This window comes from Diplotaxodon limnothrissa, linkage group LG2 (genome assembly GCF_057381915.1).
Source record: "Diplotaxodon limnothrissa isolate DT_005_m linkage group LG2, D_limnothrissa_male_GT1.1, whole genome shotgun sequence".
Classification (NCBI taxonomy): Eukaryota; Metazoa; Chordata; class Actinopteri; order Cichliformes; family Cichlidae; genus Diplotaxodon; species Diplotaxodon limnothrissa.
In genome coordinates, this window is record NC_140597.1 from 15,256,445 (window position 1) to 15,272,301 (window position 15,857).

At 47.7% G+C, this 15,857-nt stretch overlaps 1 protein-coding gene across 2 annotated transcripts in view; it reads right to left on the reverse strand.

The window, feature by feature from the left end:
* Positions 1–15,857, reverse strand: part of ppargc1b (peroxisome proliferator-activated receptor gamma, coactivator 1 beta) — a 59,577-nt gene that overhangs the window by 25,468 nt on the left and 18,252 nt on the right. The window contains exon 1 of one of the 2 annotated variants that reach the window (XM_085360933.1): positions 7,323–7,536. The exons of the other annotated variant lie outside the window; for it this stretch is intronic. Coding sequence (XP_085217059.1) covers positions 7,323–7,478 — 156 coding nt within the window. The 5' untranslated portion in view covers positions 7,479–7,536. Of the gene's footprint in view, positions 1–7,322; positions 7,537–15,857 lie in introns of those variants that run through there. 2 annotated transcript variants of the gene reach the window in all.

A 15,857-nucleotide genomic window follows, 5' to 3' on the forward strand; every position in this document is an offset into this window, starting at 1 on the left:
CTTCTCGACATGAATCAGACGCCGGGAGGAGGAAGCAGCTCGGCGAGGAGCAATTCTGCTCCTGTTTCCAGGAAGGATTGTGTTAACCGTCTCTGCAAAGATACAAACCAAACATAAACACGTGTGCAGCATCCAATCAGGTGAGGGGATTCACTGCAGGTCCAAAAGTCAAACTGCGTCAGAGCATTTACAGGAAGGCTCTCAGAGCCTCCAGACGCCCATTTAAGGCATTGATGCAGTGATTTACTGCTGACCTGCGTGTGATTGAGAGCAGATGTTTGCTCGTGTTTCATTGAAGCCTTTCTGTCGCTCCCCACGTTTATTCCAACTGCTGCGAATGTACACCGGCTCTGACACTCTGACCCCATATCGGGTCGAGTTCAGGTGAGCGCGAGGAGGCGGAGCTTTGACTCCTGCCGATCGAAGTCAGGGCTCAAATTTTTGCAGTCATCAAGCATCAGTTGAGGGAGAAGTGGAAGCGACCAGAAGGTGAGAGCAGCACGTACGTGCCCGCTTTTGCACAAAGCAGGTCCTGACTTGTGCCAAAGAGCCTGAGATGTGACTTTAAATGAGAGGTTTTGCTGAGTGACCGCACGGCGCTCCGTCATCCCCTCTCTGAAAGCAAACGGCAGCAGAGGCGGGTTTATTCCTCCCTGACACCACGGCCCGTCAGCATCACTCAGAGTGTCTCTGAAGCCGTTACTGCTCGAACGGGCAGATTAAACAAATGAGCATGAAATTAATGCAGAATACTCACATCTTTGAAGTTACTGACAGACAAGAGACGAAGGCTCTGCGCTGAGCCTCCGCCTCGTGCTGGAACAGCAGAGGTAATGTGCAAATGAATGAGCCTGACCTCTGAGATCTGCTCACTATCAGCTCCTTCAGAAGGCCCTCACTGTGTAATTCTGCTATTTTGGGGGGTGGAGGTGTGGTGGGACCCATTTGTGGTTAATGTGTGCCTGAGCGAAAGCAGCGAGACGCTACCAACACGAAGAGTCCGCCGGGACAATCGTGCATTAAACCTGGGCTATTTATAGCATGCCTGCATGTGGGAGAGCTATCTGGGCTAAAAGGAGAGAGTGGATGTGGAAAGGCCAGCGAGGCTCTGCGGTGGAGCTCCAGCATCCTTCGTTTCTATCTTTAAACACTCAGATTCCTCAAAGCTTATCTCTGGGTTGGCTAAGCGCGAGCGCCGCGTCTTTCCACTGGACTCAGAGTTACACAAGCTGAAATCATCTCGTTAGCTGAGGTCACCCTTCAAAGGTGAACGCTTTTTTAACTCTTTAAGAAAAATATGAAGCAAGAAAAATCTCAAAGAACACACAACTATCTGCAGACGGGTCCAGAAAGGACACAAGCCAATCACGAGGAGCAAGGAGGCCACACACAACTGGTACAAACATTAGCTTCTCTGGTGATTCATAACTTGAGTGAAATTAGGCTGTCATGTTTTTGTACATGCATCACACCTCCTCCAAACTTTGTGCCAAAAATCACGACAATAAAAATAGCGGAGCGTTGATAATAACGTGTAACTTTATTGATCCACACGCAGGAATCAAAGCTCGGCTGCTGTCCTGGCAGCTGGACGCAGGCCTGTTGTAATGTTGCGCAAGGTCAGTCACAAGTCCGGTCATGTGAGAGCTGTCCCAACTTCCCTCAAACACACACACACACACACACACACACACACACACACACACACACACACACACACACAAGCAACACCATACAAGGTCAGGCTCTCTAGACTGCACACCGCAGGAGGCTGAGAGCGGAGCACTGGGTGGTGTTTCCAGGTTAGCGAGTTTCAGAGACCGGGCTGCCCTCAGGGCCTGCAGCTCCAGATCAGCTGAGATTACCAAACAGCTGATGTTGCAACAGCACTCACTGCAGAATCACTGAAATAATCCCGGAACACAAAAGGAAGTAATCGATGCTTCGATCGACACCTTTCCCAAACTCCTGATCCTCTGAGCAGCGAATCCACGATTAGTCTGCTCCCCGTGGCTTTAGTGCGATCATGAACATATTTTATCGGGACTTGAAATGACCCAAGCTCAGTAATAAGGAAAAGGAGGCGTGGCACAGACGTGAAGGTGAGGTGACGGACGCTCCCATAGAGCTGAAAAATGGTGATGAGAGGCGGCGGATGAAGAAGGTGTAATCACATCCAAGCTCCGCATAAAGAACTGACATGGAGGAGATAAGGCCTTTAATGCCCACTTTGTTGTAAGTCACTTTGACAGGAAGTGCTTGGTGCAGGAATCTGACGGCCCACAGAACCACAGCAGGAGAACACAAGCTGACGCAGTGATACCTGCAGCTGATCGCAGCCACAGGGTCTGTTTGAAGGTTCACTGCGACACACCTGCGAGCGGTGGAAGGATTTCAACTTCCACGCAGCCGGTAAAGAAAGGATGAGCTTAATCACAGCAGACAAAAAAGTGCCCCTCCCTCCTCCCCCCACAAAGAGCCAATTACCTGCCGTTTGATTATTGAGGCACAAAGTGAGACAGTGAAAGCTCACAGGGGTATATGCCAAGGCTGAGCGTTTAGTCCATTTGTCCCGAGAAGCTTGACTGAGCGCCACAGCGTTTTTCCCTCACCTCCTCCTGCGACAGCTCACCGTGTAAACTCAACTTTAATCTGCTGATTGACCAATAACATGCAGATGATGCCACAAACATGCAAACATGGTTCCGTCAGGCTGCTGTAACATAGCTTGGTTGCTGAGATCTCTGATCCATCCATTCTGCTGCATGGGGACTCCCAGAGCAGCTCTGCATGACTCACAGCTCAAAATAATCCTCCTTTCTCTGATACCGAGCCTCCGTGCAGAACTTCAGTTCATCCTTGTTGATTGGCTGCCCTTCGCTAACAGCAGGATGGTGGAGCCTGAGCTCAGCAGCAGCAGCAGGATGGAAACGACCTGCTCTACCACACCGAGCTCTTCACACTCATTCAGACAGAGCCACGGGACGTTTGTCCATCAGAATTTCCAAGGCACTGATGGGACAGGGGTCACAGGTGTGTCTGTGCACAAGAGAAAGCCCCGCCCCCAGATCTCTGTTTCCTTACAAAGACAAACAGCTCAGAGCTGGAACAGGGTCTGGATTCTGGACTTACTCTTTTCTGTCTGAGAGAAGAAAGAAGAAACTTTACACAACGTAAATGTGCTATTACAGTGTGTGTGTGTGTGTAAACCACACACACTTGTAATAGGTGTATATGTGTGTGTCCTGTCATAGTGTGTTTGTTACTATCTTTAGCTCTTATCCTGGTCTCATGACCAGTTCTTCCACAGAGTGCTGCTGACTCGAGGAGCTGCTGCCAGACAAACAGGAGTGTGTGTCTGTGTGTGTGCGCGTGTGTGTGTATAGTGATGAGTAAAACTGAGGCCAACTGAAGGAGGAAGTGAGATGCTGCTAAACCAGAGTGCTGTGAAGTACTGGCTGTTCCCATCACTGCTGCTGCTTCAGGGTGTGTGTGTGTGTGTGTGTGTGTGTGTGTGTGTGTGTGTGTGTGTGTGTGTGTGTGTGTGTGTGTGTGTGTAGTGGGGTATAATGACTTGTCCTGCTGAGGTGCCATTTTTATGTTGTATATTTAAAGCAGGACTGAAACAATGTGTGATCACAGATCTGAGAACAGCCCCACCCTCTCCTCCGGCTTCACACAGGTGTCCGTTCTTAAATCTCCCAGTAGGAACCCTGGACCTCCTCCAGCAGTGGGAAACCGTCCTTCAACATGATTTTCATTTCTGGGTGGTGATGAGATGTCATAAAGAGCCACGGCCGGCCAAGACTATGTCTGTGTGTCAGCCTGCACCAAAGGTCATGACCTTCAGTGTGATCAGACCAAAACTCTGGTGGATGCTCTGTGTGAGAGCTCTGCCCAAAGACGTCACAGGTGAAGCATCTTTCACCTGTGAGGTGATTAGGGCTGAACGATATATCGCATTTGCGATAATATCGCGACATGATCAAGTGCAATTTTCTAACCGCAAACGCTGCGATTATACTCTGGACATGTCCAAATTCATGGGCTGCATCCTCCTGAGGCCGCATTTGTAGACCGATTACGTCACAGCGACGCGCCGAAGGCTGTCCAAATTCGTAGACTCCTCCGAATGTAGCCGACAAATGCGTCCTCCTTTTCCCCGAATTTGAAGGATGGGTCGGGTGTGTCCTTCGTGGCCTACCATATCCCAGAATTCATAGCACGGCCCAGCCAAACTCCAGTTTCCAACAATGGCGGCCGCTACTAAGTTTTAAAATTACTCATATTAATTTTTCTGGGTCACAAAATAAACTTTTAACATATTTTCAGGCGAGAAAGTAGCTGTGTAAACATCAAATATCTGCTCGGTTTATCAAGATATCGCATATTTGCAAAAGTGCTTCGACGTTTTCGGAGGCGTCTGCTACCCACCAGCTCGACAGCTAGCCGGGAGCTCGAGGGTTACTGATGCGGCTGAGAACGGCACAACTCCCGGCACATCATTTTCAGATCACCGCAGACTTTCGCTGCTCGGGTTAAACGTAATATATAAGTCACTTAGACAACCTAAAAATGTTATTGTTGGGCTTTTTTCAGTGTTTTGTTTGTTCGTGAGTAAATCGGTTTGGCTGAGATTAAAGTTATTAGATTAGATAAAATAAAACTTTATTAATCCCCCGGGTGGGTTCCTCCTTGGTTTTCACACAGCTGACTAAACGTCAAACAGAAAACTTATTAAACAGAAGTATGAGACAGTCGAGAATTTACACCAGTGTCTGGTTATATTTTAGATAGCAAGAAGCAGACGGCCGAGTTTATTAAGCTCCACCGAGACAGCGGTGACGCTAATCAGAAGGCTAGACCGTCCAATTTCACGGCCGTTTACTTCCGGCCTACCCGACCTTCTGAGGACCAGTGCGGCCTCTTCAGCTTTGCCTCTGCCACTTGAAGATGTCGTGGAGGCAGAGTTGAATAGTTACCTGTTGACCCCTGTCATTGACGGAGAGGATGATCCCTTAGCCTGGTGGAAGGTGCACAACATTCACTTTCCACGACTGTGCAAGATGGCCCGCAAATATCTGTGTGTGCCAGCCACAAGTGCCCCCTCAGAGCGTCTGTTCAGCACTGGAGGGAATATAGTGACCTGCACTCGCTCATCCTTAAAGCCAGCAAAAGTAGATATGCTGGTCTTCCTAGCAAAAAACCTGTGAGCTAGGATGATTATGGCTAGCTGAGCCATACTCATTGTTTATACAATTGCTATTATGTTTGCACTTTATGTGTAATGTTACTGACTGCAGAGATCAGTAAGATGTGTGCATTTTTTATTTATTAGTTTTATTTATTTAATATTATTTTTTAATTTAATGACTGTCTAGTAGTTCACAGATGTCGAAAAACTGAGTGTGGTAAAGCCACCGATTTTTTTTTATGTATATTTCTGCAATCTGCACATTGCACTGACTTTCATTTTAATGTTTACACCAGGGTTCCTTGTCAGCACTTTATGCTCAGATGTTTGTAAGCTAAAAATAAACTATTGTGTATGTTCAAATATACTGTTGTGATTGAAGAAGTTAAATAAAAATGTCAGTCATCAATTCATGCATCACCTCATGTCATCATAACAGAGGTCTGTCTTCCAGGAAAGAACAGTTTAAAATTAATGTAATATAGTATTGGCCATACTATATGATGTATTGCTTGTCTTTGTTTAATAATACAGAAGACAAAGACCTTAAAAAATAATCGCATATCGCATCGCAATCGCAATATTGGGGCAAAAAAAATCGCAATTAGATTATTTTCCATAATCGTTCAGCCCTAGAGGTGATTAATCTCAGTTTAATGATCTAATCCAGCTGCAGAGTTACTGGAGTTCTAACCCAGCTGTAGGAAACTGTCAGGAACACTGATAACTAGTGGTGCAACGGATCAAATATCTCATGGTTCGGATCGGATCAACGGTTTTAAGTCACGGATCGGATTTTCAGATCAGCAAAAAAAGGGAAAAAAAGACCATTTACTTATTTAAGTATTTTTTCCTATTAAAAAACATTCAGCTCAAGACTCATTCCATGCACTTATATAAAAATAAATTAAGGTGCAATATGGACTTTATGGACAATACTGGGCATCCTCTGCACACGGCCATAAACAACCAGAGGAGTCTGTTCAGCGAGAGGTTGCTTCTCCCAAAGTCAAGGATGAGCAGACTTAAAAACTCCTTTGTCCCACACGCTATCAAACTGTTTAACTCCTCGCTGGATGGGAGAGGGAGGGGAAACAGGGGGACAAAGGAGAGGGGGGACAAGTAAGCTGTAGTGCCTTTTCCCTGTGCAATAGTTTTTGTTAACATCCAACGGTGTAATAGACTCACAATACTTGAAATGTGCCGTTACCTTGTATTCTTATTCCTATTTATCCCTTTTGTATACTCTGTATTTATGTATGTGTATATGTGGTATATTTCTGCTCACATTCTGCAACTTCTGTCTGTGCTATGCTACTGGAAACTGAATTTCCCAGAGGAACCCATGGGATTAATAAAGTTTCACCTAATCTAATCTAATCTATAGGGCAGTACAGGGCTTTGTATCTACCACTCCGCTGTGATATAATGAGTGGTCACGGTCATGTGGCTTTCCGTTGCCCTGGAGCTCCACCCATTTGTAGTTAGGGCAACAGAAGATGCCTGGGACAGTTCAGCTGTAACTTTAAACTTTTCCTGCTTATACATGCTTGGAACGATCTTGTCACAGAAGTGGACACTCAGCGTGGCTCAAGCACGTTCATCATAGTTTAACCCCTTGTTATGCACAACGGAGTACGGCCTCACGTCTGCAGCTAAACACCTCAGTAGCTTTTGTAATAGCTTTAGCCCAGTTGGATTGGGCAGCAAAGGGCTGCTTAAATGCCGCAAAGTCCTCTGCTCCTCCACTTGGACCGCTAGCACTGACCATAACTACCGCTTGACAGACTGACCACCATACACATACTTTTCACGTGTGTGCCGAACCGTGGAGTGGGATCGGTTCGGATTACGGATCAACCGTGATCCGTTGCACCACTACTGATAACAGCCTCCTGCTGAGCTGAGTGAGCATCTCACCACCTCACGTCTAACTATCTGTTAGCTGTGGTTCTAAGATTGTTCATGCAGGCTCGGCACCACAAACTCCTGAATCCGCTCTGACGAATTACACTCAGTCCCACTCAGCGTTCATGAAACTGTCATACTTTTATGTCTCTGGTGCGTCTGTGAAGCTCCGCCCTCCCTCGTTACTGCCACAAGCTTCAAATGTGAGCAATGACCCAACCTTAGCAGAGATGAAGTGAGGACCAGACAAATTGTGGTCAAGAGCGCGACGTGGGGAAGTGCTCGACCTCAGGCTGTTCTGTTTTGACATAGCCAAAAGTACGCTTCTAGATTCTGTTTCTTTCTTCTTTTCCTCCCCTTCGTTCCAAATCCTCATTTCATCCCCCTCTTTAAGTCTAAAACCAGAAGCCCAGGCACGAGTCAGCCAATCAGAACATTTTGATTCATTTCAGTTTCAATGTTGAGAAACAAAACTTCTGTTTTTGGTTTTTATGGGAATATTTCTGTGAGCGTCTCTTCTGCTCGCTGAATGAGCCACATGTCAGAGACTTCCTGTCCAGCTTGACAATGCGACAAACATTGTCCGTATGCAGGGTTTGGGTCCATCCGTCCGTCGTGGCTCAGACTCGCAAGGGTTAACAAACAGAGTCCGGGTTTCTTTGGGTTCGTGCGTCGTGGAATCCGGCCCGTCTACCTGTCTCTCTTTCTTCCTGCTGGCAGATCCGTTACACTGATCTCACCTCCAGCCAACCTCTGTCGCTCTGAAACCTAATCTGGCTTCATCCACCCCCCCACACCACCCCGCCTTCACGACTCCTCCACCTCTCAGGCAGGGAGAGCAGCAGAGGCGTGGGGCTAAATCTAGCCTGAGTATAAGAGGCTAATGATGCAAGGATGGAAATACGCACGTTAAGCTGACCAGTCTTTACCAGACTCGACAGGCCGGAGCTGTGCTAACACTCTTCCTGTTGTCCCGTCCTGCCCTCAGGTAAATTATATCCACCTGAGCTGAAGAGCCATCCTTGAGACACAGCCTGGCAGTCGCTGGACTTATTGACTGGGCTTCCTGGGATGTAGGCAGATCCAGTAAGACTTCAGATTAGCAGTAAAGGCTAAATCCGACTATTCTTGGGGCTGATGGGTACAAGTCTGAGACAGGGGGGGGGGGGGGGGGGGGGGGGGGGCAGGTGTTTTTTAATTACACCCATAAACAGAAAATCAAAGCCCTGCAACAGTAGAGAACACCTGGACCCAAAGTGTGAACATTCAGACAGTGTGGAGTGACAGCGAGGTGCAGAACGGTGATGGAGCGAGGAAAACGAAGGCGAGCGGCTGGCGGAGTTGGCTCTGCGGGGCTGCTGGGTAATGGGATCTGAGGGGGAGGGCCGATTTAAAGCTCAGGTATAAGAGTGTTGGTGGCAGCTGAGATAGCATGGAGGCCGAGTAGGGCTGCTCAATTAATCGAATTTTAATCACGATTATGATCTGGGCTTTCAACGATCATTAAAAATGACTGAGCCGATTATTAGCCCCTCCCTCATTTATCCGCGACACCTTAAAGGCTGGTCCGTGAAAATATTGTCGGGCATAAACCGGTCCGTGGCGCAAAAAAGGTTGGAGACCGCTGATTAAGAGGACCCGAGGGAAGCTCGGAAAGCTAAGCAGAAGTTATTTGGAGAGGAGAGTGACTGCTGTTGGTTGAAAAGAGAGGTTAAAAAAAAAAAACTTCAGTGGTGTTGCACACTATTTTATATTATTTTTTAAAGTCATTGAAGCCGGTCAGAGCAGCACGCTCCGTTTTGTGTAACTATTTTTAAATCCCTGTAGAACCTGAACCGTGTAAGCTAGCGCAATAATTTGTTTTGCATATGAAACCGGAGGAGTTGTACTTACATCTTATGCCATCAGCTTGTCCTCGGTCACGGTTTCCTTCCACATAAAGCTTTGCAAAAATTGCATAAAAAGCGCTTGCAGGAACAAAAACATAATATCCCAGAAACACGCTTTGCCGATCCGATCAGCTGTTCGTAACACTTCCCACAGTGAAACAGACGTCAGCGCGAACTATCAAATGTCCGCCATTTCCTCCCCGAAACCGGAAGTGACATCATTTTCGCGGAAATGTAGTTTTTTACTTGTAGGCCTTAAAAGCCTATACTGGTCATGTTTGACTTTTCTGAATAGTTTCTGGGATACTTAGAACTCGTATTGCACTGCTGGAAATAGTTTATTTTGATGCACCTGCTGTTTTCTTTGCAAATTTGCATCATAGGATTGTTTTTTCGTTTTTCCTGCAGTGTATATAAAAATTGGTGATGAAAGAGGAGAGTCGGCCACACTGAACTGAACTGGTTTCACTTCCAGTTGAACACACAGAGACGCTCCAATGGACCGTCGGCACAGCTAAACATGGAGAGGAAGGCCTCATCGTGATAAATTAAAGAAACATGAAGTTAAGCTTAGACCGAGTGTCCTCTGTATCCTCCACAGTTTCCCTTTCAGAGACCTGTGCTGATTGAAGTGCCACTGAGCACGCTTTATCCCTCAGTGTCTACGCACTTCTAGTCTCAGGTGTCCGGCCATCCCAGTATCTCATTCCAGAGCGCTGTAGCTCGCCCTTTAGCTGCTCTCCATCCATCAGCCCAACCAGTTTTCAAGATGAAAACTGGAATTCAGTTTTCCAGATGAAATTACTTTATTTAATCTTATACCTCAGGGTTTTACTGTGAAATATACACAACAGCAGCTGTATATTTTACCTGCCCTGTTTCTGAGCCCCGCCCCGGTCTCCTCTCACCTAGTTTCCTACAGCTCATTATTTAACCTCTCACCTGTGAAGCTGTACCTGCACCTGCTTCCATCATGTCTGCGAGGTCTTCAGGGATCAGAGGATCTGACAGGCTCCTCAAAGCTGTGCTAGCCATTAGTGGAGCTGATCCCTGCCATACAAACACACCCGACCCAAGCTCATCCACCTCCCTGTGCTCCTACAGCATTGCCTCCACCCCTCCTCCTCCTCTTACTTCATGCAGTCCACATGCTTGTTTTTGCACTGAGGTGCTTGTTAAAGGAGCAGGAGTACCCATCATGCCTTTCTGCTCCTCCTCTTCATCCTGTGACACGTTCTGAATTTTATTACTGCCCCAAATTATTCCTGTGAACTTCAACCTCACATCGCTCGCACTGATCCCACTAATGTGCATCCAACCACCCTCCAGTAATCCACATCTATCACAGCCCCCCCAGCTCCACCCACCTCCACCTCCACCCTGTTAATCTATATTTTCAGTCAGACACAGTTTGTAATCTCTTAACAGGATTGAGAAAATCAGAGAGAACCTCATCAGGTCAGCAGGGCAGGGGATAATGAGTGCGTGTGTGTGTGTAAAGGAGGATGAAACTAACAAAGAAGGATAAAGGCTTCATCGCCAGCAGGTGGATTCTGTGGGAATCTGATGGTCAGAGGTTTCCTGACCATCAGTGACAAGAAGGAGTCCTGCAGCAGATGGTGAGGTCGCCACAGTGCCCTGACATCATTGAGTCGATCTGGGATTAAATGAGGAAGACTCAGACAGCCTAAACCATCCGAAGGACGGCGGCAGGTTCTCCAAGACAGAAGCAGGAGCGCAGCAGGAGCCTCGCCTTACGTTTGACCAATGCATCGAAACCGTTTTCACCAAATCTCAGACGCCTGCATGGCGCCACACCCGCTCATTCTGAAACTACAGCACTTCCCCCTGACCTTAATTCAAGTGTGACAGGTCAGCCAATCAGATTACTTCACTTTCATTTAAACTCACGGTCACGCCTTTTTGACCCGTCAGCTGATCAGATTTCATTAATCGAGGCCAACTATATGTGAATCCCAGCTGGTCAAACTTGTTCACAAACTTGTTTCAAATCTAAACTTAAAGATCTCATTTTCAGCCTCCGGACCAAACGGAGTCTGCACCTCCTCAGCCTCGCTGCCGTCCTTCCTGCTTCATAACCACGCCGTCAGCAAAACTGCAGCACGCCGCAGCAGAGCACACGCCTTCAACTTATTGTGACTAAAGAACTGCTGAGGCTCAGGAACACCTCAGACAAACAGAGCAAGGACGCCGGGAGGAAATACGATCCTTTTGCCTCGCAATACGATATGGCGAGTTGCAGCAGCGGCAGCAGCAGCGGCAGCGGTGGGCTTTAATCAATCATCAAGAGTCAAATTAGATAATGGCTCAGCGTGTGGAACCACCTGATTGCACACAAAGCCCCTACAGGTGAACTCAAACTCACAGAGGTGTAAGGCATCACTTCCCTGACCCTAAAACACCACAGACAGGAAGGTGGCGAGCTCACGGAGCGGGCTGAGGGCGGAGAAGGTGAAGTAACGAGCTGGAGGCTTGCAGGCCCTGCTGCCCTCTGCTACCGTGACATCCACGCACTCTGGACTTCTTTATCTGCTTGTCAATCAATCACAACAGCCAATCGATCAGCCTTTACTTCCTGGCACGGTCAATAACAGGAGCGGCCACAGCACATGCATCTGAGTCCAGAACCAAATTCAACCTGCACCCGTCTGTAGTGTGTGTCTGTAGCGCAGCTCAGACGTGTAAACCTCATGAAACCGTGAACACTCAAAGCTAATTACACGCCTAATCACATCCTGTTTGCACTCGTACAAACATAAACAAATCTGTGTGTGTGTGTGTGTGTGTGTTTCTGCAGGCTGCAGGTTACAGTGTGGAGCTGCATCAGTTCTTGGTCAGTTAACAACACCTACTGTGCGCGCAGTACACACACACACACACACACACACACACACACACTCATCAGTGATCCAGAGTTCGTCTGCAGGGCACTCTCACTTCTCTTCTAATGGAACGTGTCGTGTGTAACTAATAGAAAAATCTTATCACTGCTGGACATCTCTCACATACGCACACACACACACACACACGGCTGCTTTCTCAAGGTCGTTCTGATACTCGTAGGAAGTGTGTGTGTTTGAGTGTGTGATCTGCAGGAGGACAGACAGCAGTGAAAGCTTCAGGAGCATCAGAAACATCATGGCACACAAGCACTGATCATACAGACAACACCTCTGCCTCCCCTTCAATCACACACACACACACACAGGTGTGAGTGCAGCCAGCTCATTAAGGGGTCAAACGAATTCAAGCTTTTAAATTCCTCCTTCTGTTTGTGTGTGTGCAGTATGTGTGCGTGCGCATCCTCTCTCTTTCCATCATCCTTTCCCCTCACTCTGTTTCTGTGCTCTTTCACTTCTCCTCAACCACCCACAGATCCCCACCCCTCCATTGCCTCCACCTTGTCTCGCTGTAGCAGAGCAGAAAGGTGAAGCCGAGCATCACGACACACCCCGCCCCTCCCTCTCAGTCGATGCTTCCCTGCATCTACAGAGTCACGACTCCTTAATGGTGCGAGAAGGGCAGCTGAGGCGGAGGAGATGGCAACGTGGAGGAAACAGCTGATGAATCTTTTTTCCTGCTTTCCTGAAAGCACCTGAATGCAACAATGGGACCTTTTTACCCAGGCTGAATCACAATGCGACGGCAAAATTAAGATATGATGGAGTACCTTTCTGTACATTTCACTCTGACACAAACAGACTAACAGCTGCCCATGAGCCAAATACATCCCATCGATCAACAACAAATAATCAATCAGCTTCTTTCCAAGACCGCGGCCACTAGTCACCTTTACCACTCTCAACTCGTTCCAGATGCTGACTAATGAAGCCAGTTTCTGTCTAATATGTGTTGACGCACCTGCTCCTGAGACCCAACGATCCGCTCACATTAAAGAAAGCTTAATCACCCAGTGACCCCCGAGTTTCACCATCAACACAGTAAAACCCACAGAGCTGTGGGTCACCCATAAACATGTTAAGTGGCAGACAGACACGCTGTAAAAGACGATGATTTGAATACTTCATCTAAGATTTTTAAACCTTAGGAGGATCGGGGCACGTGGCTGAAAGGTCAGAGTGCAGCCAAGAGCAAAAAGCGGCATCGTCCCAAACCAGCCATAAGCATCAATTATCAGAGCTCACGTGCAAACATCAGTTCCACAGAGGACCGATTCACAGGCGCTCATTCCACTGACATCCCTGAAACTACAGATGGATCAGGACCAGCAGCTTTCCCGAGGATGCCTCAGCTCTCCGAGCAGCCCTGAAACCCACGCCGCTCCTGATCTCTCCTCTCCGAGTCTAAATATGGAAGTTATTTTTGCAGCCACGCTCGTCATCCATCTCTCCCCTCTCTCCCCAGGGAGCAGCTCTAATGCAGTGAGAGAGACGCAGGCAGACCTGCAAACATCAGCAGAGCCTCCTGCCTTCTCCATCACAGAAACCCATGCACCCCCATAGACACCCACACACCCATAGACACCTACAGACATAAAACTGAAGGAAGAAAAGGAGGAGGTGAGCAGCTCTTGGGAGAAAAGGTTCAAAGTTCAATGTTCCAGTGTCACTTTATCCTTGGTGTGTGTCTGTTTGTGCGCATGTGTGGGCGTGTGTGAAGTATGGGGCTGTCACTGTATCCTCCACCCCTCCTCGCCAGGCCACCCCACAATTTGTTTTGTAACTCTAGCAGCTTGGACGGGGGGCACTCTGACCTTTATCCTGGACTGTTGGTGTGTGTGTGTGTGTGTGTGTGTGTGTGTGTGTGTGTGTGTGTGTGTGTTGGGGCGCTGGTGTTGTGGGGTTAAAAAGGGCACAGTGAGAAACAGCTGTGCCAAAGAGCGGCACATACTAGACAGTAAATAAAAACACACAGACAGAAAAAGGCCTGGGGCTGCTCCACACGCCTCCCACTGCCTCTGAGCCCACTCCACGTCTAACAGAAAGGTCGCAGGTTCGATCCCAGCAGCGGACATGCCCTGAGCAAAACAAAAGGCCTTCCAGCCTTTCACAAACACCATTTCAAAACAGTGCAGATGTGACACATGCTAAGCTGCACAGCTGCTGATTCTGCAGTGTGCTTCTCACACCGTAAAGATGATCCAGCAGGTTTCACGCACATAGAATAAGTGTGTTATATTTGCACGCATCACGGAAAGCTCAGCGTTCTTCAGCCATCAGCCAGCTGATCCCTCCAATCAGGAACCCTATGTGGAGAAACAGAAACACAGGTTGACAGTGACCTCATCCATGTACCATGTGACCTGATCCCTACTGAAGCTCACCTGACCCCTTCCTCCCCGCACACCTCTACGCGCATCCATATCACGGCATAGAGGGCAACGACGAGCCAGCCCAGTCACACTCGGCCAATTATGGAATTATGTAAAGTTGTAATAAACTTGCAACCAATGGCTACAAAGTCCCGGAAGTAAACATGTCAGACTCTCACTGCAGAGCTGTGTGTGTGTTTGTGTGTGTTATTTCAGCTGATGGCCAAGCAGCATCATGATTAAATGCACAGAAATACCTCAGAGCTGTTTTACATGAAACACCTGAAGCAGTGCAAGGATCAGGAGGCTTCGGCTCAGGGTCACTAGTGCAATGCAAAACAATGGCTAATTGCCTGCAGCTAACACTGTTCTGCAGTCCGACCATCACATGGTGTCATGTGACCTCACACAGAGGAAAGATTTCCTGTGGGTCGGCACTAAGGCAGCTCAGCCAGAAGATGGAAAACAACCCAAACTGTAAAGAGAATAATTTGAGTCTGATCACTGACCCACACTGCTGCAGGTCACATGGAACGCCTGTCTCTGCTCTGATTGGCTGTCTTCAGTGCTTCATTCCTCACACATCCTCCAGATCCATCCTCATCGGCCGTAACACACACGCTGCTGTCAGAGCAGCAGCACATTCTACTGAGAACGGTGTGTTTTCAAGACCTGAGCGAGCGAGCATGCACACTCTGATTGGTTTTGACTCGGCACTCAGAAAACATTAAACTTTCAGTCAAAAACACTTTGATTTTCTATCAGGAAAAAGAGACTAAAGTCCCCACAGAGAGAGAGTGTGTGTGTGTGTGTGTGTGTGTGTGTGTGTGTGTGTGTGTGTGTGTGTGTGTGTGTGTGTGTGCGTTAGCTGACTCATATCATCTGTATCCTGCTAACTTGGAGACAGACGACCGAGCCATCTGCTCACAAGGCAACAACAAATCAGTGACTTTTCCCAGCAACATTGCTCTCAGCAAGCCGCGTGATTGGCTGGCAGAAGCTGGACCTGAATATCACTGACTCAGACTCTGTTTGGTGGATTCAGACTTTAAATGTTGTAAATGTGGTGCCACCGACCAATCAGGACCAACTCGCACTACACAAGAGAGGAAATCCAGAGTAATCACGCTGCATCATTAAGACGGTGTCACTTTCTTGGCCTTTACAGCTTCGTCATCTCTCACGTGCTCTCCGTAGTTTTTTCTCTGCCAGCCGGCTTCTGTATCACGTGGTATAAGGCTCCGCCCTTGTCATTTGCTGAGCAGGAAGATTGAGCGCTTGTTTTCATGCAGATTATGTCCCCGATCAAAATGCCGTACAATCGTCATCTTTTTTTCTTTTTTCTTAAAATCGTTGTCATTTGGAAATGAGATCACACAAAAGTAGGAATTGAGATCGCAATTTTCTAACGATTAATTGTGCAGCCCTAATTCTTAGAGCGTCGCAGTTGCAGTGTCAGGGCTCAAACCTCCTCAGAATCTGGGTAATTTATATCTTGGGTTACAGACCAGTGAAGCCAGTGTAATGTAAGGATTCCAGTTCCCTTTCTCAGTCTGCCTCACAAACACCACAA